Raw genomic sequence first — 26,448 nt, 5'->3', positions numbered from 1 at the left:
TTAAAATAACAATAACAAAGAGGATGGGAGCATAAATCCATTGGAATGAGGCAGAATCAAAAATCTAAAGGTCAACCAGAATTTAATGTAAGCTATTTGATGACCAAGTTCCTGCACAATTTGGTCACAATAACCTCCACCATCCGAATGTATCTAAAATTGTAAAAAATGTCCACAAAGAGATAAAACATACTAATTGATAAATATGAATATTTATTTTAAAAATCCATAGTTTGATACAGAAATAGTCATCTATAATATGTATTATCAGACAATCAGTACTTCTGCCATGCTTTCTCTGATAGATCACATTTTCAAAAAAGTACAAGATCTTTTTCCATAGTTCAACTTGTGCAAAGAAAACACACTAGAAAGCAATAGAAACACAGACACAAAATAGAGAACGATCAAATCCCTAAACAATTCATTAATTCATTTTTCTGAAGAAGGCATCACACAATTCCAGAAAATCAGTGAGAGATTTAAGGCAATTTTGTACAGTTGATTTTTTTCATATAGACTTTTTATATTTCAAAACACTCAGTTTTCAACAAAAGGAACTGGTGCATCCTTTGTAAAACTGTACATGCAAACATAGTGCACATTGTTAAGAAGATATGACAAGCATACAATATATTATTTGGATAGCTTTAGTAAACAAAGATCTTATGTGTGTTAACGCCTCACATTGTCTATTAAAACACTCTTAGAAAGGTGCCTAAGAGGCACAAATGAAAACACACATGTACACACACTCACACACAAACACGCACGCACGCAGGCACACACACAGACACACACCTCTATCATCATGGACCTTCAAAATTCTGTAAGTATTTCTAAAAAGTGTACAACAGTTATAATAAAGATGATAATAATGGCTCCCCTAAACAAAATCATACAAGATGACTGGCAGCAGTGTCTGTACGGAAGCCTGGAATGACCAAAACCTTTACAGGTATACACTCAACTTGAAACTCTGGAACTCTGCTACGGAACACATGGCCAGAAACAGGAGGTAGTTAAGATAATTTAGGAATTATAAAAAGGATAGTTTGTTCACCAAGTAACAGTTAATTGTGGGTTTGAACCTGGCGAAGCAGCCTTCCAAAATTGGTCCAATCATTTGGGAATCTTTAAAGTCATTGGATTTGATATGTTTATCTAATAAAAAACATATTTCAGGCCTATAAATATGACATCACAGAAAATTGAAATCATTAGCAAAAAAAAATCAAAAGCTGTAGCTTATGTATATTCAAACAGGAGGATTAAAACACTACAGGTATTTTGGACATGAGCCGAATGTTGTCATAAAAACCTCTGAATCTACGGCAGCACAAATTTTATATGCACGCCTGATTTGGTCTCAAAACAAACCGTGATAATAAAAATAATTAAAGAGGAATTTCTAAATGGATAAATTATTTTCAAATTTTATTGCAGCTTTTGCACAGCCAGTTGAGATTGCATTTTGAATCGAATATAACATTTAAATGTTAAAATAAAAAAAAAAAAAAGATGTGATCAAAAACTTTTAAATCTCTTACACCTTAAAATAACAAAATTATTTTATTAAAATAATAAGGGGTAATGATCAGTAAATATTGATTAAATGTCTAAAACAATTCAGGAATTGTTATTAATGCCCAAGTGGGACATTCGTTTACGCAGTTTTTCTTCTACATATTAAATATTTCGATCATCTTTAACTTAAGATATTGCTTTACAACAGTCTGTTTATCCGACTTCATAATTATTTGTGCTACAGTTTGGCATTCTCTAAAGAAAATTGTTTTCTTAATTGCTTTGGTGTACAGAACGTCTTGATCGGCGATAGCTGCTGCAACAAAAATAAATCCCATGAAGCTTGAACGATGTTTTTCCTCGTTGTGATTTGTTGGCACCTAGAGGGTGTTTCTGCTTCTTGTCACCGAGAACCAATTTTTGTGAGAGGCAGGTAATTCCTCCTGAATTCACTTAGCTCTGCTACAAATCATTAAAAGCTATAATGAACCAATCCTGACGCCCCCCCCCCAGCAGTGAATCTCTAACAGTTTGTGAGTTTCAGATTGTGTGTACTGAGGCACTAATTATGAGCTCCTTATTTTCTAATGATGTGTACAGCTCTCCTTCCAACACAGTATGTGGTAAAAAAAAGTCTGACTATTATATTCACTAAAGGCGCACACACGTACGCACACACTGCACCAACAACAAGTGCATTTTTACATGACAACAGAATGTGAAGAGTGTGGTAAAATGTAATGCAATGTCAAAACGTTGTCTTTTTTTCAAATTTCGAGAATGTAAGACATTTATATCATTTTATATAGGAGCAACCATCGTAATAGAGTCCTGGTATTATGAGTCAATGTAGAGCCTCGAGTAACCATTGTTTCATTTTAAAACAAGGCTCTAAAGCAAGACACAAAAAAGTCCAAGTCTGAAGTATTTTCACTGAGTCCTGGACTCACTTTATAAGAAGCTAAAATCTAATTCTTCCGTGCTCATGAGATGAGTCCCTCTGTGGACTCAAGTTGGCCTTCAGTTAAAGTCCTCTCGTGCTATATTCTAGTTGTGTCCTGTTTTTCTGAGGTCATTGATAAGACACGGGAGAAACAATCAAATACTTCTGTGTTGAAAATTCACTGAGTAGATAATATTGGTTCAGTCGCTTTGATATACATTAAAAGTAAGATGTCTCTCTAATTATATATAATCAAACTTGTAAGTAAAAAGTGTAATAGTTTTGTATCCCTTAACTGTGTGATGCAAGAAAGAATATTTTGATTGGTAACCGCTACATTAAACTTCTGTAGCAGGAAACTTTGGCTGTTTCACAGAGTATTACACTTTCAGCAGTCATTTCACTTAGCAGAAAGGTTAGTTGTGTATTAACGAGATTTTAAGACACTGCATTTTTTTTTGAAGTGCTTTGCTAATTCGATGTATAAAATATACGCAGACTGTAAACAGCTGCTCCATAAACACATTAGATTAAAATTTGGTCACTTGGAGCAAAGTTGTAACAGCATTTGGGAGAGGTGGTTCAAGAAAAATATTAAAAAACTTGATCAAAGGCAAAATATCATCTTCAAAATGTGTTTGTATCTCAACTTGCATTCTCACGTTCTGAAAGACTTTTTCAGCATTCTGCACAATAACAACATGGATAATAAGTCAGTACTTCATATGATACAAACATCAACAACGGTCAGTCATTCCACATACCTGACTGGAATGGCACTCTTATCCTTCACAGCACACCGAGATAATCATTTGATGGTGGATTTGACGAACAGGAATCACACAAATCATCCCTCTACGTGTGATTGGCACGTATAAGCATACATCATATAAACACGCATCATATAAACAGACATATAAAAAGCCATACCAAAGCTGAAGCTGCATCAAAAAGCACACGCCAGAAAAGAACCTGAAACAAAAAGCAAACATAGGGAAAGTGTGTTTTTCCTCTGCATTTTTGACCTCTGGGCTCTTTATACTCAAACAGTATTCCGTTTGAGAGCAGCTGCTATCGTTTTTAACACGGGCAGGGAGGGAGACAACAAACTGAGAGAAACCCCTGGGCATGTGGGCATCCTACTGCCAAGGCAGCCTGGCGGAGAACAGATGAGAGAGAGAAAGAGAGAGAGGGAGGAAGGGGGGGCTATGTTTCCATTCATCACTTACATACATGGAAAATGATAGGAACTCAGACACAAGGTGAGTTGAATTACGTACTCCTTTCTTTTGACTGAAAAAGGAAACTTACACTCAATAACAATGTGCTTGAGAGTGTGTGTCCGTGCTTAAATGTTACATATGCTGACAATTCTTTCCCTGTGCGTCTGAAGTAAATAAAGCTTGCATCCCCCCCCAAAAAAAACAAAAATCAATTACTCATTAACACCCATGGAGATAGTAAGGAGTATGTGATCATTGAATATATCGAGATATTTCTAGACAAAAATCACATTTTCAAAAACGTTTGTGTTCCATGATCCTCTTTCAAAACAAATTTAACACACATTTCAACATCTCTAGGATGTTCTTATAGAGGACATTATAAAATAATTACGTGACAGCCTTTGTTATGTTTGTAGCAAATGCTGGCACTTCTTGCCTGACAACTGGGTATCGTGACTGCAAACAGCCCCTATGGGGGAAAAAAATAAACTTCCACCTTTTAAGATTATTGTTTTCTGAATGTTGCACAGCTAAGCTCAATCAGCTATACAAATCTGTCAGAATGCAGACACAACAGGTAAGATTTGTTGTTCAAGTTATTGTTTTCTCTTACTGTTGGACAATTTGAAATCAGTTATTAAAATCAATCACTTTGGACATTTAAATGCAATGTCATTATTTTGCTGTTAAAACACTGGAAATTCATGTCCTGAGTAATTGTGAAACAACAGATTTCATTTTCTTGGTGTCCAACTGTTAAAACCTGAATGTGACAAGAGTGAATGACGACTGATATTTTGAGTAGGTCTACGTGATTTTTCTCCTGCAACTGCTTCTAATATGACTGCTGGTGTTCGTAAGCACACAACCTTGGGATTTGACATATTACACACACAATTGTCACTTTTGATTTGTTTTGTAAGGCAGTTTTGTTTCTTTGTCAGTTTCCCTCCAGGTTCAGAAAAGACCCCAGGAGGAATGTCCTCGCTATTTAGTTGAGCAAAGCATCTAAAGACAGGGGTTATGAAATTTCTCCCAGATTAGGTAGTTTTTATATTTCACACTAACAAATATATTAAATTTTGAACCTTGATACTTAAACTATTGATCCCACAAATCAATCCATGATTGAAATATTTTGGAACAAAATTGCACTTTTTTTTTCCCCGGTTACAAAGAGCCACAAAAGAATGTTAGATTGAAACACAGCTAATGAAAAAGATGGAAATGCCAAAAAAGTAACGGTGGAAAAAAAAGGATGGTCAGTCATACAGCCAGACCTGTCAGGTCTGACAGAAATGCAGACCAGTAGGATGATGTGACAGATATGTTGAGAAAAATAGTTACGCACTCAACCCCCACAGATGATCAGATGGTGAGAAGAGGTAGTGCAGGACCACTATATTCATGCACATGACTAAGGCTACACTCATGCAAAAGGTAAAAACAAACACCGGTACAGCACAGTATGGTACAGTACAGAAAGGCTACCAGAACCTGCACTGCTGCTACCTGACACAGCTGGCCAGGAAAGAGAAAGAGAGAGAGAGAGAGTTTTATAAGCTCCATGTTGAAACTATGTGTATATAAAAGTACCAACAGTAAAAATTCTTATCATTTACTGTAAACAATGAGTGTGTTGGGGAGAGAGAGAGAGAGAAAGAAAAAGAGAAAGCGCTAAAGAGGGAGAGAGAGAGAGAGAGAAGAGAGAGAGACGTCTAGTGTCAAGATATTTACAAAAGAAGTTATTGTTCATTTGGGATCAAGCAACTCCTTTGTTTTGTCTGGAGACATTCTCTTTACAACTACTCCCATCCATCAGTCTTAATTTTTTTGCTCCTTCCTTTCTATAACTTTAAATTTAGAATCCTCAAAATCCTGCCCATGCTCATCTAGCTCTTCTGAGCTTTGAGTAAAAAACAAACAAAAAAAAAAAAGTGTTCCAGACAGAAACAGGAATGCTTTATAATGGAAGTAAACAGACTCTCATTGGCTTTTCCTGTCCCCAAAAGTGTCACTCTCCCGGCCTGGCATGCAGCTTCCTGAAAATGATAACGACTCCTGTGATCCATTACATAATGGAGAGCATGGAGAGCAGCGTTAAGGAAAGGAAGTGTTACACGAGTACAGTTGGTTTAGGTGACTCCTGGCTACGCCTTGCTCCTCATATCTGGGTTTGTAGGGGTTGCGCTGGCGGTGTGTATGGAGGAGGTGCTGGCGCTGGCTTGATTCCACGGGTCCTCATGTAGGAGAGAAACTGGTCGGGAATCTCAGCTAAGACGTCTTTGGCAAGACGGGCCATGCTTAGGACGTGGTTCCCTGTCCGGTCGATATAGTCTCGGAATGGGACAAACTAAGAAAGAAGAGAAGGATTAACAAGGGAGGGCTTTTTTGACAGAATAACATTCATAAAACAGGTATATTCAAGAACAACTGAAAGTAGGTAGGTCTCTTTTCAAGTGCTGTGGGGCAGATGTTTTTTTTTTTACCTGCAGTCTAAAACAAGCCTTACTTTTGTATTTTATATGACATTTAGATTACAGATTTGTTAATTGTTTTATTATGGATACATGCAAATCTGTCATCAAAAAAGAGATGCTTATATCCGATACTACATTCTATAAATTCTAGCAAAGTGTCTGGTTTTTCCCTCCTTTATTATATACGGAGCTTAAGCACAATTTTAGGTAAGTCACATTTGTATTTCAATATGTATAGTGTGTTCCTTGTGCTCTGCCTTTTACAGTATGTTGTGCAGCTGCTGACCTCGTAATTTCTGAGTTTTGGGATCAATAAGGTAAATTCTATCTATCTATATTGGACCATATTGATACTGTTTTTGCATCTCAAGGTTTATTTTTTGTCTAACAAACTTCTCTTATATATTTACAGAAATGTAAAATGTCAAAATTTTGTCTTTATAGTTAAAAGACATGAGCAAAACCAACAAGTTTAAGTTAGAATGAAAAATTTCACGCTTTGAGACCAGCTAACTGTAAGTACAAAATATGAAGAATGCTTTTAATTTATCATCAATCCATTACCAAACTCCAACAGGAATCATTAATCTGATGAACTGAAACGTGAAAAAAAAATTGTGGTGTGGTGTGATAGAGTAATTATGGTTTATAATAAATAGTGTGTTGAATATGAATTGCTCCAAAGTGGTCATTTGGAAAGAATAAGGTTGACTAGTCAACCAGCTTTACATCCAGACTCCAAAGTATGTTGCTAGTTAAATATCATAAACTACACGTTATTTGAGGGGGCACAACCCCGGATTTCAGCAGAAATGATAAGTCTCATTTTGTCAGCCCCTGTCTGGATTTGAAGATGTATTTTTAAGAACTTCAGATGGCTGACCTTCTTCAATCCCTTTATTATTATGTGCTGTTTGAGAACAAAGTGCTTCAGCAGTGTAGGAACACTGTGTATTGGAGGTGAATGGTCAATTGTGAAATGTGAACAGGAGAGCTGAAGATGTGAAGACAAGTAAGATAACGGTTGTTTTGGGGAGAATAAGTAAAATAGGTCATTAAGTGCTGATAAAAGGGAAGATAATATTATGCATTAAAGGCCTCAATGAGGAATAAGGAAAGTTATAATTGGGCACAAAAGATGTGTAAACTTTAACAGAGCAAGAATTAAAAAAAATATATTATAAAACATGACTCCTGCCCTTTTGTTACCTTGGCCTCTTTACCGTTTTCAGCTTAAGTGATTCAGATGGACTGGGGTTATTCACCAAACTCAACTTCTAATTGTGACTGCACGGGAAAACGGTATGACAGCATGAGCGGCAGAATAATTCCTTTCAAAACTCAACTAGTGTAATGCTGAAAATTAAAGTAAAGAGCCGGACAGCTCCTGGAACAAAATCAAATTCTAGGCTAGTCAGATGGAGGGGTTACAAGGATGGTTGAAGGGCCCGTGTGTGAAAATTCTCTTGTTTAAGGCAAAAAGAAGAGAAGGACAAGCAATCAAGAGCTACATCTCATTTATTCTCTTAGACCAAAGGGCAGGTGAACGAGTATATTTTTGCCCAGCTTTAGGGTCATTTAACTGTCTCTGTCCAAACATCTCTTTTTAACCTCATCAGCCAGTATATGTGATGTGGGCACTGTAGCAGCTCCCTTTTTTTTTTTTTTTTACAAAAATAGGCTCATATCAACAAGGGTTTGCATTGTAGGTGAAGGTTGTAAATTAGCTTTAAGCAAGGCAGCAGATAAGGTTTTAGTCTAAAATATAAAGGCAAGTGGTGTAAAGTAAATTTGTCTTCAGCAGGTAAAATGTCACTTCACAGCCTTGATAGATATAAAAACTGGACAGAGGAAATGCCAAAAACAATTATCTGGTGAAATTTCAGCTAATGCGCCTTCCATTACTTCAACAGAAGATTGCTCTTAAATCAGTATAACTACAAGGGGTTGATACCAGACACCTGCTGTCAAAGTGTACGTAAATATAAACATATTTCATTCAAAGTCAGGTGTCTAAAACCATGACTCTTTAAACTAATTACATTGCTGAACTAAATGGAGACGATATGAGACTCATTAACTTAATGAGTTGCTGTAACCTACCATCACCCGATCATGTGAGAGGCCTATTTATGGTGGAAACCCTTGGTGTTAAATGTTAACCTTGTTGTGTTATAGGGGCTGATTAGCTTGCTGGGAATGAGGACCTATAGGCAGAGAGGCAGAGCTGGTTCGGTTCCTCATAGCAGAGATTTAGTTTTACACGGTCTCCTTTCCTGTTTTGCTTGGAGTGTCTTTGTGTGTGTGTGTGTGTGTGTGTGTGTTTCAGCTTGTTAGATAGCAAACTAATGAGTGTGCCTCCTTCACCCACATGGGAAAAGGGAGAGTCTGTGTGGGAGTCAGATATGACAGTGGAGGTCTAAAGGTCATAGAGAGGCAAAACATGGTTTCCTCATGTTATATGCAGAAAGGCACAGTTTTAATGTTTGAAAATTCCCTTTTTGTCTCGATGGAAGACATTGACAGTCATGACATCCTCAGAATTAGACAACGTAGACTCACTACGGCAATACAGGTATGCAAATACATACACATACAGTGGGTAAAACAATTATTTGATACACTGCTGATTTTTCAGCTTTTCCCAATTACAAAGCATGAGGAGGTCTATAATCTAAAACAAAAATCCAGAAAAACACATTGTATGATTTTAAAGTAATTAATTTGCAACTCAGCAGCAAATACTTGTTCTCCTCACTATATGTATGCAACTGAATTAATATGTACACTGCAGAAGATGACAGGAGGAAAGAAAGGAGCACTTGTTGTTCAATTCAACTTCAGACATATAGTTTGAAAGCCCTCAATTTCAAATTTGTTTTGATTATTGAGTTGATCCCCTGCAAAACAGACTCCGAATGTGCAATTTGGTCAAGTGAACATGCAATTTAAATTCAAACTCTTCACTTAAGATGTCTGGCCCTCAAAATCTTATATAGGTCAATTTGTTCAAAATTTTGATTAATTAAAACCTACTCGTTATTGACATGACGAAGGACATGTCACAAAATCATCGAGGATTTAAATTTGATCAGCATAAAAGTCGGTGGCATTTTACTTCAATGGAAACAGTCTCCATGACAATTAAATGACCATTTATGTAATGTCTGTTGGATTAATTGCTGTTTGGAAAATGAAGGCACTGCATTTTATCAGACAATGAGTATTGTTCTACATTTGAAGAATTTCCAAAATGGTTTTCTACAAATGAATAGGAAAGGCAGGCCAACACAGTGACATGGAGGCAATGGAAAATAGTTTGAAGGTTTACCTGAACAATGTCCCTCTCCGCGTATCGTCCTCTGGATGAGATTCTGACTTCATCGCCATCTAATTCTATCATGGCTGCAGAGAACAAACAGGATAAAAAATTGCTGTGAAGAATTGAAGGAAACAAAATACTGACCCAAATACCTTAGTTCTCATGATTTTTTCAAGAAGTAAAAATTATTGAAGACATTATTCAAAACATCCTCAGTCTCACCATCAAATTCTGCAGGTCCGACCCCCACAATGATGATTGACATAGGCAGGCAGGAGGCCTGCAGTGGAGGAGAAGAAAGGAATTATTGAGCCTGAATGCATTTTTGACATTTACTTTTTAAAATAAATAAATAAATAAATAGATAGATAGATAAAATTGGGGGCGGGGGGAAAGGCTATGCTGTCTTTGCATGTGGGATCAGTACAGGTGTGAAAAACTGTGGGGGCTGTTGGTGGTGTGTCCATATCGCTGTCACTGGTTGCCTGCGTATACCATACATACAGTGTGTGTGTGTGTGTGTATTTGTGCATTTTTAAAATGTGTATGTTTTTTGTGTAACATCTCCACGTTTGCTGCATGGCTGACATCTTCGTGAATAATATTGGAAATAAGAGATTCAACAACAGTTTGAACTCACTGACAGCTTACAAATGGTTGTGTAGTTGTCACAGGAGAAGAATTGAAGGAGAGGGTGGTGTAATAGAATGTTTGAGTAATAGGTTGACCTCAGGCTGCTGAGAGATAAATGATCTTATTCAAGATCTTTTATCTCTCCCTCAATGCCCTCTGCTTGGCTTTAACATTTCACCATGGCATCTCCTGCCTTCATTACACACCCCTTTTCCCTCACGGCCTTTTTTTTTCTCCTCGCTGCCTCACTCTGCTTAACTTCTCTTTGCTTTCAAAGTCCTGAGATGGATCACCGCCTTCTCAACAATTGGTTCATTTTGTTTGCATTCTACATTGCACTCTGGCTTCCCTCGGGAGCACGCCATGACATGACAGTGATGGAGAGGATGGACAAAGGATAAATAACATGCTGTCAAAAGTGGGGTTTTGACAGCAAACATGGAATAAACAGTAGGGGTAAAAGCTACATCATACATCTGTTGGTTTTGTTAAAAAGATGGATGAGTATATTATCTAACATGAAATGTCTGAAATGTATATTTCCATAGCAACCCCTTGATATTACATTGACGTAAATTATTTAGTTTAAAGCAGGGCTTCTCAATTATTTTCCATTACACCCTCCTCGGAAGAAGAAAAAATTTCACACCCCTCTCCGACGCAACTTTAAATAGTATAAATGGTCTATAAAATTGTTATATGTACACCTCTGCGCAACAGTGTATTCTTCTTAACAAGAAAGAATGATCAACTTGCAAGCGGCTTATCAGCGTAATAGGGGTGTGATGTCTTTAGGTGACGCCTTAATTATTTTGGCTTCATGCTGTCCGCTGCCAACATTTTTAGACACACATTCATCTGATGCAAAATTATTCCGTTATTAATGAATTCATGTTTGGTTTATTTTGTTAAACACATATGCTATATCCAAGGACAAACTTAAAATAGCTGTCCGATGCAGATAATTTTGTTTATGGTAGGTATCAATTCTTTTTAAACAGCTATCCTTTGAAGTAAACGCGACTACATAGACAACTATAATTTGAAACAGTGAAACAAAACTTAAGAAATATAGTTCAAAAATTACACAAGTGCATGCATATAGGTTTTGGATTGTTTCTTTCAGACATTGGGCAAATAGTATTATAAGTAGGAGGCACTTGTCATTAAATAATACAATAGTAATAATCAATCATTCTCTTTGGACATGTACATTGATACTAACAAAATTGGATCAGCTACTAATAGTTTTGTCAGCAGAACAGCATGAAAATGCAGACAAAACTATTAGTGGCTCCAGGTTTGTGAACATTGATGCAGGTGCCTGGACTTGAGTTAAAGCTTTATTATCCCTCATTATTTCTAACAAAAACCTACATGCATGTGACTTGGATTTCTCAAACTAAACTGTGCAACATTCAGTTTAATTTGATCTTTTGGGAACTGTTGCTGCAAGTCAAAGTGTGAGGTCAACTCTTACGTTGACGATGGACTCCTTGGTCTGGGCCATGTCTGAAATGACGCCATCTGTGATGATGAGAAGCACAAAGTACTGCGAACCGTCCTTCACTGATGCCGCATACCTATATACAAACAAACAAAAGATAAAGAAGATATTTGTGGTTAATTTTTATACTACAATATTCTTATTCACAAAAATGTATGAACTCCGTAAATTTAAGATGATGTTTTTCATTTACCGCACTATAAGGCGCAATTAAAAGCCTTTCATTTTCTCAAAAACAGACAGTGCGCCTTATAATCCGATGCGCCTTATATATGGATCAATATTGGTTAATTACGACTACCGTAGTCAGGGGGCGTCACTGAAGTAGCAGCGGTAAAAAAGGGTGATTCCAGTCCAACACCACGTGTGTGTGTATAAAGACCCCAAAATGGCATCTTTCAAGAGACACGCTTACGACGCGGAGTTGAAACTCAAGGGCGATCGGTCACACAGTAGAAAATGTAGCAGCAGCGAGAGATTTCAACATTTATGAATCAATGATACGGAAGTGGAGGAAGCAACAAGATGACCTGCGCCGAGTAAAGACCAAGGAAACAAAGCGAGATGGCCACAGTTGGAGGACAAACTCGAACAAGGGGTTGTTGAACAGAGAGAAGCAAGTAGAAGCATCTCTACAGCCACCATTCAAATGAAGGCAACAGCTCCAGCTAGCGACATGATCAATGAATTTAGAGGTGGTCCTTCTTGGTGCTTTCGTTTAATGAAACGCTTTGAACTGTGACAAATGGAGTTGGAAAAACGTTGTTTTCAGCGAAGGCAGTGCAAATACCGGTAAGAGCTACCAGTACGTACGGTACCTTATTGTGAATGCACTAACTTGTTTTGGGAGTGAATGGAGTTGTCAGAAAGTTGGTTTGTATTCTATTAACGAAGTTTGACTGACCAACTTTTCTGACTGTTTTGTTGACATTCCCTTAAGTGCAGCTTCATCTAGTGGATGCACAACGCAACCCCAGCCACTACAGTAGTTTCTATTCTATGCGCCTTATAATGTGGTGCGCCCTATATATGAAAACAGTTTTAAAAAAGGCCATTCATTGAAGGTGCGCCTTCCGCAATCCGATGCACCTTATAGTGCGAAAAATACGGTAAACAGTTAGATTGACTCCCAAATTCTCAAAAAATGGAAACAAAGGTGAGTGACAAAATCCTTGAAAATTATTGTCACTAAATAAATGCAACTTGCCCCCCACTTTCAAGGCTCTTAATACATTATACTGATTTTTTCAGCACAAAAACCTTTCAATCCCATGTCATCCTTGATCTGGTGGTAATTCATGTTTACACACAGAGATTCTTTCTGTTGCCCCTACTTCATCTTTTTCCACAAGGGGATAGAGCTGCCTCTGGATATCGTCTCAGAGTGCCACTCTGTGCTAAAGACAGAGAAGGCTGGGGTGAAGAACCGAAATGAATGGTTACTGACCCAGATGTGGGAGGAGAGCTAGACATTGTGGAGAAAGAGGGGACAATTACTGTAAAATGTAGGCAGCCAACAGAAAAAAGGCTGTTAAGGTGAGATGTGGGGGCTTGAATTACAGGTGGAAGGTAAGAAAAAAACAAAACAAAAACAATAATGACAGATATTTGTACTTTCTAACAAAAGCAAAGCTTATGGCCTGACTAATGGGTAGTACATTTGCAAGAAGATGCTACATTTATCATGTATTCAGTGCACAATTTATTTATTTTTATGTTTTAAATGAACTTCAGCACAACTGTTATTCTTTTTTGTTACTTTTTTTTGTACTAATGATCCTGTAAATAAGTTCCCAAAAAATTTCATAATGTGGTACAATTTTGTGTTGCATAATTAAATGCTATTAACTATAAACTGATCAGCCATAACATTATGAACACTGGCAGGCCAGTGGGCTGGATATATCGGGCAGCCAGTGAACATTTTTGCTCCTCAATTTGATGTGTTGCAGCTTGGAAATGGGCATGAGTAAGGATGTGTTTCCATGGCTAAAATGTTGCGGGTTGATGACCAGATCAGAGGATTTCCAAAACTGCAGCTTCCATCCTAGTTGTCATGGTAATGCTGATTGGAGTATGTTATACTGTATTTTCATGCCAACTGAATCTCAATACACAAAGCAAATTTGAACCAGCTCACTGTAACATCGGAATAAAATAAAGGTAGAAAATAAGTGAGTTAGAATGAGAGGCACATTGGCTATCAGGTTCCATTATTTTCTAAAAGTGCAGGTTAAGAAATTAGTCTATGATATAAGTGGAAAAGAGTGAACGGTGAACTGTACAACACAGAGAAGTTAGCGGTGATCATGGTAGACTGTCAAACCTAAAAGAACAATCAGAGGGACACTACCCCATCTGCTGTGGTAGGCACCAGGGAACATGATAAGGGACTACACTGTTTTCAACATGACCTGCACTTCTTCTCCCTTCGACTTTTCCCTTCAGGGGTGACCACAGCAAATCAACCTTCTCCAATCTAACCCTATTCTCTTTATCCTCCTCTCTCACACCAACTACCTTCATATCCTCTCTAACTACATCAATAAATCTCCTCTTTGGTCTTCCTCTAGACCTCCTGCCTGGCAGCTCCAATTCCAGCATCCGTATCCTATCACTATCCCTCCTTTGTACATGACTGAACCATCTCAGTCTGGCTTCTCTCTCCGAAACATCTAACATGTGCTGTTCCTCTGATAGAGTCATTCCTGATCCTATCCATCAACATATCCTGCACTACAGTAGTTATTTTTGGATTGTTTTTTGTAGATCCTCCCCTTAACAAATAAAAACTAAATATTGCGCTAATAGTTAATATTGTATTGTTCGATGAAGGCAGCGATTATACATAATCCTTCACAATTGACTAATATCACTTGTTTGAATCCTTAAAAATGGAGGCAACCATCCTTTCCTATTACTAGCAGTTTACTATTTTCTGGTAGACAACGCGGTGGTACAGTGGTTAGTGCTTCAGCCTCACAGCACAAAGGTTCCAGATTCAAATTCATAAGGGTGAAGTTTGCATGTTTTCCCCATGTCTGTATGGGCTTTTTTCTGGGTTCATACAGAAGGTTAATTGAGAATTGCCCCAAATGAGTGAGTGAGTGAGTAAGTCAGTGAATGCCTGTCTGTATATGTGTTCCTGCGACTGACTGGCGACCGGTCCAGGGTGTACACCGCCTCTCGTCCGATGACAGCTATGATAGGCTCCAGCATCCCCCGTGACCCTGAGTATAGGATAAATGGAAGAATATGGTTGGAAGTTTCTGGACGGTGGGAGGAAACCAGAGAACCCGGAGGAAACCCACGCAGACATGGGGAAGACATGCAAACTCCACACAGAAAGCTCCCCTGGTTGGAACTGAACAGGGTCCACCATTGTGCCACCATGTTGCCTAATAATAAAAATGATAATAATAATAGTTTGGTTTGACTTTTTTTTTCGCAGCAAGACAGCGGAGAACAGAAATTACATCAATTCAGTTGTAATAATGTTTTTTTTTTATTTGAGAACACTATCTCAGTAATGTTGCCTATATTGGAGTAAAAATTATGCTATTATAACACAGCCCATGCCTAAACATGCAATCAGCTGCCAATTACCAGTACTATTCCTGTTAGACTTCCTCTTTTCTTTTGTCCATGATATATGCTTTTAAGCCATATGACCAGACTCAGAGCAGACCTTATTTCAGATTGAGCTTTATGCCGAGCGCAGAGGAAATCTCATTGTTTTCATCATCGGCATCAGCATCATTATTATATTAATATATTATTATATATTATATTACAATAGTGTAATAGTAAAATCACATGTTACCTGGCAACATGATTGATGACAGGGGAGAAGTTGGTTGGGCCATACAATTGAACTGATTTTAGACTCTGGTAGTAGGCTTCCATCACGCCATCAATACCAGCACAGTATGGGTTTTGAGGATTTCCATTCTAGTGAGAGGAGAACATGGATATTATTTGCATGAAACAAATGGAATGCAGAGATTTGATAAGCACAGAAAGAGTTATATATTTCAGTAATTATGTCCAAACATGAATCAACAATCCTCAACATTTAGGGAAAACATCTGAAATAAAAAAAAACCTTCCAAAATGTAAAAAAAAAAAGCCTCCATCTTCAGTTAGGTTAATTGCACTTCTCACTTGACTTCAGCTTTATTCCCAACAACGAATTCTTACCAGTGCAAACTCATGCGACACCCGTCCATCAGGGGGCAGCTTGGCTCCAAACCCCAGAGCTGGGAACATCTTATCGCTGTCATAGTCTTGTATGATCTCTCCAACTGCCTTGAGAGCCATGGCATACGTGTTCAGCTGGTAGGGACTCATATAGTGGAGTGAGGTGGGCTGAGCTGGGTTACCTTAGTTGGACAAAGCAAGTGAATACAGTGAATACTCTAATTATGATATTGTGTTTGTGCAGGTTTACTATGGTGACACTTTCATCCATATGGAAATTAGCCAGGATGAAAGGTATTTTCTTCTCATTTGTGCACACTATTTTTCCAGTTGCAGTAATTGGGAATATAACTAATCTGAATCCGATAAGTTTTGGCAACTTGTTTAATGACATTGGGCTAACCTTTGATAAACAAAACAAACATTTGTACAGATAAGGTATTAACATTTGGTAATTACCGTAATAAACACATACAATCAACCCTTTTTTAAGTACCCATAAGTGTTCTCAATGTCAGACAAAGCATATGACATTAAGGCATTTTTACAACCTCTGTTTCATGTATTGCATACTTACTGGTAGTTTGGGATTAAAATCTGATGATAATTTGTTTTGATCAAGGCCAAATATTTAGCATGAAAAATTAAAAAAAAGCCATTCAACCACAAACCATCAACACTCATCTTTGATTTTTTTTTATTTAAATCTAAACTGTCTGCTGTACCTCATGTCTAATAAAATATTCAAATGAGAAACATAATTTACAAGTACCACAGCATAAGCTTGTCCCTAGTTTACAAACATGCTATCAGGAGGTTGCAATTCTCCTACAATTAAAAGGATTCGGCAGCCAGTATTTCCAGGATTCAGCTCAAGGGTAGAGTGCAGTCCCTGGTAGTTATCATGGCACATTCATACACTCAGCTTTGGCTGCCAGGTGTGATTGACAGGGCCATTTGGAAACACCTGACTCCCTATCTGCATATATTTGAATAACTCTCTAGAGACATTCAATGCACTTTGAGTGTTTTTAACAGGTCATTAATGTCTTTGTGAGTCTGGGTGTGTTAGTGTGTTTTAGCAAAGGCTTACCATTGGAGGCAGTGAAATCAATGGCCACTGTGAAGTTTATCTGGGTCCTTGAAAAACAAGAGAGACATTGTTCTTTAATTTAAATCATCCTCTGCCTTTCCAAAAGATTGTTTTCTCTCTCTCTTTCTTTCTCTCACATAACACAGGGACACAGTGAGAAAGAGGGTGAACAAAAATGAGATTAGCTAAACAATTAAAAACAAGTAGTTTTAAGCATTTGCATATTTTGTGTCACCTACATAAATTACAATTGCACAGGAAACATTTGATGAAAATACAGTTTAAAGACAAACATGATTATTTTGCTTGTGATGCATTTAAAGCCATCAATGCACTGTATGTTGGTCAATAAACCTTTTCAACCAATCATTGTAAAGAAGAACTTGCATGCAGGACACCTGAGCTAAATACATAAATATGGTGTGAAAAATTTTAAGCACAGACAGCCTGATCAGAGAGAGTGTGTATAAACAGATAATTAAGTTTGCCCTCTTGAGTTATAACCCAAAATAATTGCAAAACAAAACAAAATAAAAAAAAAAACTTTTAATGTACTAAGTGAATAAATAAAAAAAAAAAAAGGAAAAAAGGTTGCTCTATTAGACAGACACAAACTAAGGGCTTGTACCAGCAGCTCAAATTCCACATTCTCACAAAAGAAGTGATTGATATTCATAAAAATCAAAACAATCTTTTGTCAGTTGCAGTGAAAGCAACTTCTGAAAAAATGATCTTCCCACAAATTTGAAGAATCCATTTATTGGGTTTGAATATGTAACAGGCAGTTCGCACCTCTAGATGCGGGATGATTTTCATTGTTACAAAGAGGAGAATAAATTTACATGTTTTTTGCCCTTTGCTCAGAGCCCTGTACTGTCTGAGAGAAGGAATCAAAATATAGCGCTCATTTAGTCTCTAACCTAATAATCTTCTTAAACCTAAAGGAACAGAATGCAGGAATGAACCTTCTTGCTATATCATCTATTGATGTGTTGAAACACTTGGAAACACTTTGAAGTTTATTCCACGGTGGCTTATAAAGTCCGTCTAAAAAATTTGTCACAATGTTATATTGTTTTAGCACTTGTCTCTTGCAAATCAAAAAACAGGACAACTTTAGCAGTGTTTCTTGTATTGCAATTTAATGTAGAATTTCAAGAGGCGGTAATTTAAGATTTGCAAATTAAATATGACTTCTAAAACCATTTGAAATTTCCACCTCTAAATGAATGTTTCAGTACATGTCACTGGATCCAATAAAAAAAGGTATTGAACAAAAATGATTTTAATTCTCTCAGATTGATTGTACTGAAAGATTCTCACAAACAGGGGATATTATGACAAACCCAAAACCTGGATAATTCAGTGCACATTAGAGGGTCCATTGTACTACCATCCAGAAAACGTTGACAATTCCAGTAAACTACTTTTGCGAGAGGACGGCAGCAAGGACAAGGAAACAGAACTGCTCCAATTTGCTCCGCCTAGCAGCCTAAATTATGCATGACCTCTTTCTCTCCCACACATTTATCCATATCTATCCATCATTCTCTCTCTCTTTCTCCCTCTCTCTGTCACACACACACACAGACAAAATTTAAAAAAAGACAAATATTCAGCTGTATTCAGGCAAACCCATTAAAACACATTTGATGAAATTCACATTTGATAAAAAACAGGATGAAAGAAAAGGAGTGAGGGACTGAGTCAGATGTTGAAAAAAAGTTTTATGCTGAGGTAGCAGGCAGCTTGATAAATTTGAGCCCTGGCACAGCAAGGTAACATAACACAGACCATAAAACAAGTCAAGACAAACAAACAAAACGAAAAAAATAACTGGGATCATTTTTGTGAAAACAAATGATGTAGTTTAGAAGATGGGAAAAGCTTGTGGGTTGGCATAAAACCATTCATTTTTTAAAAGATGTAGGTATGGTACATTCCAGCAATGAGCACACAGAAACACAGTATGAAGAAGCAAGAAGAGATCAGCATCAATCAGGTTCAAAACATAAAGGCAGCCCCATATTCTGGCAGGTAAGGGATTTCTGGAGACCGCAGCCCTCACCGCAACATCATGTCACAATGATTCAAGAGAAAAAGGAAGAGCGTGAGCTTATGTTTATGTTTTCGGAGGCATTTTTGCCTCCTTGAACATATTTCAGGCAATATTTATTTATAAATTAAATACATTTGAAATATATTTACAGATAGAAATAGATCGTTGTTTATTTTTCAAAGAAGAAATAAATATAATGAACATTTAGAATAAAGCTGTAATGACTGATACATATTTAAATATAAATTAAGACAGAACTCAAAATTGTCTAACTTTACAGTTACAATGAGACTATCCTGACTTAATTTCCAGTCTGTAATTTTGAGATCCTATTTGTGATGTCCTCTGTTTGAATCTGTTTGAAAATAGAAGGTTTGCTGCTGAGGTACACCTTGTGTCAACAACACTCTGTGGGGGCCAGTAATGCTTACTATAAATGCACACAGAAAAAAGCATTCCCTTATGCATTCACTTTTCAGGCTCATTTTCTTCTTTCATGATCTGTCCCTCGGACAGTCTACACATTTTCCAAAAAATATTCTTGTAACCTATAAAATATTTGAGATGGAACAGTATGTGCGAATGGAGAGATGCACAGGTGTATAATAATGTGTGAAAAGACAAAACTAAACAGAAGTAAAGACACGTGTGATGAAGAGATTATGTCTAACAGTCATGGGTAACACTTTTGTCAATCAACTTTCAACGTATAATTCACAACTGAAAAAGCATCTAGGATAACGTGTGCAAACACACCACAGAACCTTTCTGTTTTCAGTAGTCTTTGCTGCAATTAATACAGATGAGGTATTTGCTTGAGTAGGAAGCAGCTTTGAATTCATGCTTAGATCTAAGTATAGCATATAGACAGGTGTTCAATATCTTAGAGCCAGTCTTTTAGTTTTCCTTTAAATGTTACTATTGATTCAGTTGGTTAATTATTGAAGGGAATTTTCTCTTGTCCCTAGCACCTGAAGATCAAGGACAATTTGTACAAATTTTACCATCCACACCAAAATATATTTACAGGTAAATCCAGCCAAATATTTACATTGACAAAAATCCTACCCAATAATTGTTTGTTTTTTCTTAACAGTCACTGGCTATCATTCCTGTTGCCACAACCAACAAAAGCCACATTGTGTTTTTAATGTGAACTGTACATGACTTAGGATGATAGAAACAAGTGTAGTACAAATTAAAATCAAGAGCACCTATGCATCAAAGTTCAAGTTAAACCATTATGTATAGAATATTTACGTATTCTGCTTACTGTTACTGATCTGGGGTTATGTGCCTGTATGCAGCTCCTTTCACCAGTGAGCCTGAATGAGCAGGAGAATGATTTCAGCTGGGGTGCCAGCACATCTGGGGCTCATCAGGCCTCGTCAGGGTGAGGATAAGAGGAGCTTCTGTCAGCCCTTCGGGGCCAGATAGCTGTCTAGAGTGGGTGCTGCCACACGGACCTCTCCCCTGCTGCTCCTCCTCCCTGGTGGGTCTTTGTCACTCCCTAGTTCCTGTGACTCCTAGAAACAACCTGGACCCAGTCTAGCTCTCTGTTCATCTCCCTTGGTCAATAAAACCCCCTAAGACGCCTTACCTCCTAAGTGTCCTTGCGTTTGGGTCAGGAATCACCCCCGTAATCATGACACGCATTACTTCACCAGCTCCTTTGCTCTCTTCTATCCGAAGGGTGAACCACAACACAGATTCTTTGCCAAAATTCAAGGTCCCTTTTTGCCGCAGGCAATTCAGTATCACATAGGCTAGTATCCTGATAGAGTACCCTCTCTGGGGTCATGGCGGGAGGTCCTACTCTTTGTCTTTCATTGGGTGACCGCAATAATACCTTTCAATTTGCTTCCTTGTGTCATTTCACATGGTCAGCAAGAGCAACTTTATTTGATGACATCAGAAATTATTAGCAGCATACCATAGTGAACACTATTTTGAGTGTGTATACGCCAACAGATGTTGTAGGTAGCCCAAAGCTATCTGGCGGAGGTGCCGTCGATTCTTCTAGTACAGGTAGCATCCATGTGTCAGGGGATTTGTATAAATTTAGGAAGAGACCGATGCTGTGAGATTATTGTTCCTGACCAGTGATTTACAAGTCATAGTCAATATTTTCCTTTCCCTGAAAAATTACATATGATTTGTTAATCTCCTGTCCATATATTACTTGACCAAAGGGTCTTCAGTTTCAGACCATAAATAGAACTTTTGCAGGTAAGTATACATTTTTGGCTACCATAGCAACAGCAGTAACCAATTGCCCCTCGGGGACAAGTAAAGTATTCTGATTCTGATAACCATAATTTATAATTTTCTTCTCTGAATCCTTATTTTTTCAGTTTTTTTTTTTTTTTTTTTTTTTTCCAAATAGAAGAATACACCCCAGCTTTCTTTTCTTTTCCCCCATTATTGCTGACTACAGAAAATTAAACTGAATTCTAGATAGGCAGTTGCAGATAAAAAATGTAAGATCCATAAAGTTGTTAACTTAATCTACACTGTTGAAATATTTTATTTAAGACAGAATAGCATTTCAAAATGATGCCTTCTTTCCACTTATATTTAAAAGCCGGAGGGAATGGCACAGAGTATGCATGACTGCACTGAGTGGCCTAAAAACTGCAAGTTGGGTGAAGTGACCCTCCTGATGATATGCAAACAGATGTTGCTGGGTGGATGGCATCCATCTGGAGGGGCAACAATACATTTTAACACCTAATATCTGCATTAAGTATTAGTATTGTGCTATAAACTAGCAAGGTATCATCACCAGTGCAAAGAATCTTGATTGTTCTTGAAGATAAGATTAAAACCATTGTTCCTGTTTGAGTGTCTGCTCCTCTCGCTAATGACAACCTCTCACAAGGATTTCACTTCAAGTAGATCTCTCTGCTTCTATTCTGATTTCAATACTCAATTCATAAATAAAAAAAAAGGAAACAATATATCTGTCACTGGGAGTGACAGAACAGCCATCAAACGCACAACTTGAAAGGAAAGATGCCACCAACAACTCTTCATTTTCATCTGCACGCTCATGAATAGAGATGTCTTTATTGAAAACCACGGGTGGCACTAGAGCTTTATCAGTGGCATGAAAAGAATGGGAGCAGAGATGCTCTGACTTCAGATGTATCCTCCCGTATTCAGTCATTTATGCTAATGCTGTCAGCAAATCATGTTCTAATTAGGTCCAAATTAACAATTAGCTGATTAGGTTGAGGCTGCAAAAAGAGCTGCCAGTCAGAACATAGGAGAGCTGTGGGGAGGAAATAAGACAGGAGCAGAGTTGAGAAGACAGAAATTAAAGGCCAAATACCTGAGGAAGGTGGATAAACAAAAGCAAAGAAATGCTTTAGTGAGGAGGATTCCCAGGGGATCTTTACTAGCAATCATGGTTTATATTCATTTTGCGAAGGCTGTACCCCTGTCCACAGACTCAGTCTCCTATTGTATAGTTCCAGCAGATGCATTTAGATTATTATAGGCCATTTACACTTCAACCAGTGGGAAAACACTTGGTACTCAGCCACAGAAGAGTGATACAGCATCCAGCTCAACCACCGAAATTTAGATTAGAATTGAAATTAGAACAAGTACATACACAAAATTCAAAGCCAGCAATAATTTATTCAATTTAAACAGCAACTCACACAAAATGTGCAAATGTCTCATTGTAACATGTTTCTAATATGTCTCCATAAAGCAATAACCATTATCTAAATTTGGAATTAATAATGTATATACAGGACCTTTCAGTTACTAGCATATTAAGCAACGAGAATCCCAAAAGTTGTAATTTGAAAACACCAGAAAATTACATAGGTTTTGCAAATTTCTAAAAGCTGAGTTGTGGTAAAAGCACATTACAGTTAAATAAATTGCCACTTTACAGAAAGTTTTTATATTTGTTTTCATATTTGTCAGATAACATGTTTCAATTTCCTTAGAATGTTAAATTCGTATGTTGCCCAAACTTGGATGTGCTGATCCAGCAAGTAAACCAGATGTTTGTCCTATACTTATTCAGAGAAAAATAGTGATATAAATATCTGAGTGTTCTAAAATATGTGAAAATTCTTACTTTAAATCTGTAGTGTTCAGTCTAATAATTAGTTAATCAACCAAACACGTTTTTATTCGCAAAGGGGATTAGGAGTTGGTACACTACTGTCAATACCTCAATAAAATTAAAATACATGGTCGCATTTCATTCGTCTTTTCTACCTAATACTGCATTTACGTTATGATGCAGATTTATTTGAGGAATGTCCTTTTTACCGATCAAAACAGATGTGATGATTTAATCTGATGGTAATTTCACATAGTGGAAGAGCGGAAGTGATGGGACATTGTTACATAGAATAGGGTTACATGGTAAAGGTTGATTCACTGTGGCAACCCCTAAAGGGAAAAGGAGAAGAAGAAGAAGATTCATTAGGTTATCCTTTAAAATTAGAGTTGGTCCAGACAATTTGGTTTATACATTTAGGAATTCGATCAAAACCCCACTAATGGGACTTATCTGGCCTCAATTAATCTTTTGATAATTTGCCTATTTATAGTCCTTTGAATAATGATTGTTTTAAAACCAATGCAGAACATGCAACTCCAAGCAGAAAAGGTCCCAGCAAGAACCAAACCAGGAGCCTTCTCGGTATGAGGTGGAATGTGCTAACCACTAAGCCACTGTGCCACCTATATAATTAAAATATCAAAAAAGAAATGGTATGATCAAGAGACCGTATATGGTCATCCTGGTCTGTTTATAAAGGCTTTGAATCACTTGGGATGACCCCTTTCCAATGAAGTAGACATGGTGAAAAGTGCATGGAAAGAGCTAGTCTATTATTTATGTTTTGCTCTTCGGCTCATTTTTATCTCTGACCTCTTTAACGCTCTACTTGTAGAGGCAGCCAAGAGAGCGACAGGTTAACCAGCAGTTGACTCGTGTGTACAGTTTTATTCATTAAACATCAATGGGTGATAACACTGCCTTTCATCACCATCATGACAGAGAAGATAGACTGCAAAGAAGGCTGGATCTGTCCGGCAGGCATTTTTGAGAAAACGAGTCCGTCAAAAAGCAGATTATCAGATCAATACAAAAGGGAAAATGGATGAGCCCTGCTGCCTTTCGATAGCGACTGAAAATCACTAAATCACAACTGAGCATTTGAAGCATCATTTTCAAAACGGGAAAGAATGTAGTGTAACACATCAATTCATTTATTTTTGATACTGCTAATCCTGCATTCATGTTCACGGTGGGTCTGGAGTCTATCCCAGATACTATTAGGCAAGAGAGGGGGTCACCCTGGACCAACTGATATGTAAATTCCACACAGAGAAACACCAGTTGTAATCAACCAGGAACCTCCTTGCGATGAGGTTGAAGCGCTAACCACTGCACAACCATGCTTACAGAGAATTATAAAACTTTCATGGTGAATAAGCAGGTGTTGTGACACAAGATCTACTATTTTTTTTTCAATTCTTATTTATCATTAAAAAGTGTTTTCTCAAGGAAAGGATTCGCTATCTCTCTAATAAAATGGTTTCATCTATGGGATGAGAAAAGGGGGAGGGGGGTGTTAAACTTATTAAAAAAAAAAAAAAAATCCACTCCACATAGGTAGTCTAAAAGGATATGATGCTTATGTCCGGTGCCAGTCCTAAGCTCTTTGAGTCTAACCTCATTGTATTCATAAAGACATGGCAGGTGCCAAAGATAGACTTCTGAAGTCTTAAATAATATGTAATTTGCTCCATCTGGTAACTGTCCCATACATTTTGGATTCTTATATGTAGGGGATCTGGTTTTAACCATCTGATTGTTATGGTTTTTAATGCTGCTGTGAGCACTATTTTTAGGAGGTATTTTTCCATATTTTCTGTCTATACCGATAGGGGTAGCTCCGAATAATGCAGTTTTAGGGCTTTGTGGAATGTCTGTTTTGTAGACCGCTTGAAGGGTATTTAAAAGCTTTCAAAATAAACTTAGTTTGGGGCAAATCCAAAATATGTGTGTGGTTGGCAATATCTTTATCACAATTCCTCCAGCAGGAGCTACGTGTCGGCGCCATCTTACTTCTGATGTTCTGAAAAGCCTAATAATTACTTTCCACTTAAATTCCCTCCAGGAGTTTGAATTTGTGGTCCGGTGTGCTTCAATGCATATCTCCTCCCAGGTGTCCATTGATATGTAAATGTTCATTTCTGCCTTCCATCTCTGTCTTATCTGTTGGGAGTTATGTATATTTGTAGATAAAAAAATATTATACAGCTTACCGATTACTTTCTTTTCCCTATTGCTTATTAGTGCCATTAGGAACCTTTCTATGGAAGTAGGTCTTCAAAGTTTTTCCCACTCGTTGTGCGTTGTCAGGAAAGATCTATCTGTAGATATCTAAAAACGTCTGTCTTCCAGAGATCAAATTCCTTTGTCAGCTGTTCAAACGTTTTAAGATTGTCATCCTTGATCAATTGATGCAAATAGAGTAGATTATTTTCTCACTATTTTTTTAAACCAGGATCTAAATGGTTAGGGGTAAAGGTCTTCATAAATCCAGTATTTGTTAGTGACGAAAGTAGTTTTGGTAGTTGATAGGCTGACTATATTTTATTCCAAATTTTTAACGTGGTTTTTGTCCAGGCTGCCATTTCTTTTACAGAGATGTCGAGAAAGGGTAACATTTCCAGGGACACGTCACAACTGAAATAAATAAAGCATACTGGGCAGAACATTAATACAGATACGTTTCGACCTAGTGGGGAGAGTAGGAGCGGAGACCATCTTTCGAGGTCAATACTAATATGCTGAATTATTTTATTGGAATTTACATTATAGAGGTTATGTAGAGGGGAATATTTAATCCCTTCTTTGGGCCATCTGAATCTACCTTGTAGCTTAACTGTTTCTGAGACCAGATCATTTACATCTATAACCTCTGTTTTATCTACCTTACCTTATATCTACTTACCTTATATCCAGAATAATACCCATAACTAGATATGAGCTCCTTTAGATATGGGATTGTTGAGTTCAGTTCTGTTAAATATGGTAAAACATAATCTGCATACAGCGAAAGTTTACGTTCTTCTTGATTTATTATAATTCCTTTTATGTTGTTGCTGTCTCTAATGAGCTGGGCCAGTTGCTCAGTACTGATGGCAAACAGCAGGGATGATAGGGAGCAGCTTTGTCTGCATCCTCGTTCTAGTGAAAATTTCTGAGATCTGTATCCTTTAACCTTAACCTTAATCCCTACAAGCAGTCATTAAGGTTGCTTTTGAGGATTAATGAATAGAGTGTTTGAATCAAATTTACGAAATTACGATATAATCCAAATCGTTTTCGTATTTTGAATAAATATTGCCTTGATACCTGATCAAATGCTTTTTGTGCATCTACAGACACAATTATTGACTCTGATTTCATAT

At 37.3% G+C, this 26,448-nt stretch overlaps 1 protein-coding gene and 1 long non-coding RNA gene across 2 annotated transcripts in view; one reads left to right on the top strand and one right to left on the bottom strand.

The window, feature by feature from the left end:
• Nucleotides 1-200: 200 nt before the first annotated feature.
• LOC147234178 (copine-8) overlaps nt 201-26,448 on the bottom strand; it is an 89,380-nt gene continuing 63,132 nt past the window's right edge. The window contains exons 14-20 of the mRNA XM_086146981.1: nt 16,932-16,978; nt 15,839-16,020; nt 15,462-15,589; nt 11,612-11,714; nt 9,721-9,778; nt 9,508-9,581; nt 201-6,049 (exon numbers count right to left, since the gene is read on the bottom strand). Coding sequence (XP_086003107.1) covers nt 5,861-6,049; nt 9,508-9,581; nt 9,721-9,778; nt 11,612-11,714; nt 15,462-15,589; nt 15,839-16,020; nt 16,932-16,978 — 781 coding nt within the window. The 3' untranslated portion in view covers nt 201-5,860. The remainder of the gene's footprint in view (nt 6,050-9,507; nt 9,582-9,720; nt 9,779-11,611; nt 11,715-15,461; nt 15,590-15,838; nt 16,021-16,931; nt 16,979-26,448) is intronic.
• LOC147234179 (uncharacterized) overlaps nt 6,113-26,448 on the top strand; it is a 31,656-nt gene continuing 11,320 nt past the window's right edge. The window contains exons 1-2 of the long non-coding RNA XR_015106166.1: nt 6,113-6,139; nt 6,443-6,493. This is a non-coding gene — a long non-coding RNA (uncharacterized LOC147234179). The remainder of the gene's footprint in view (nt 6,140-6,442; nt 6,494-26,448) is intronic.

Source organism: Fistularia commersonii, chromosome 5, assembly GCF_037954325.1.
Source record: "Fistularia commersonii isolate RoL2024-O1a breed Wild chromosome 5, RoL_Fcom_v1.0, whole genome shotgun sequence".
Lineage (NCBI taxonomy): Eukaryota > Metazoa > Chordata > Actinopteri > Syngnathiformes > Fistulariidae > Fistularia > Fistularia commersonii.
Note: the sequence above shows the minus strand (reverse complement) of the source record. Positions and strands in the feature narration are given on the sequence as shown.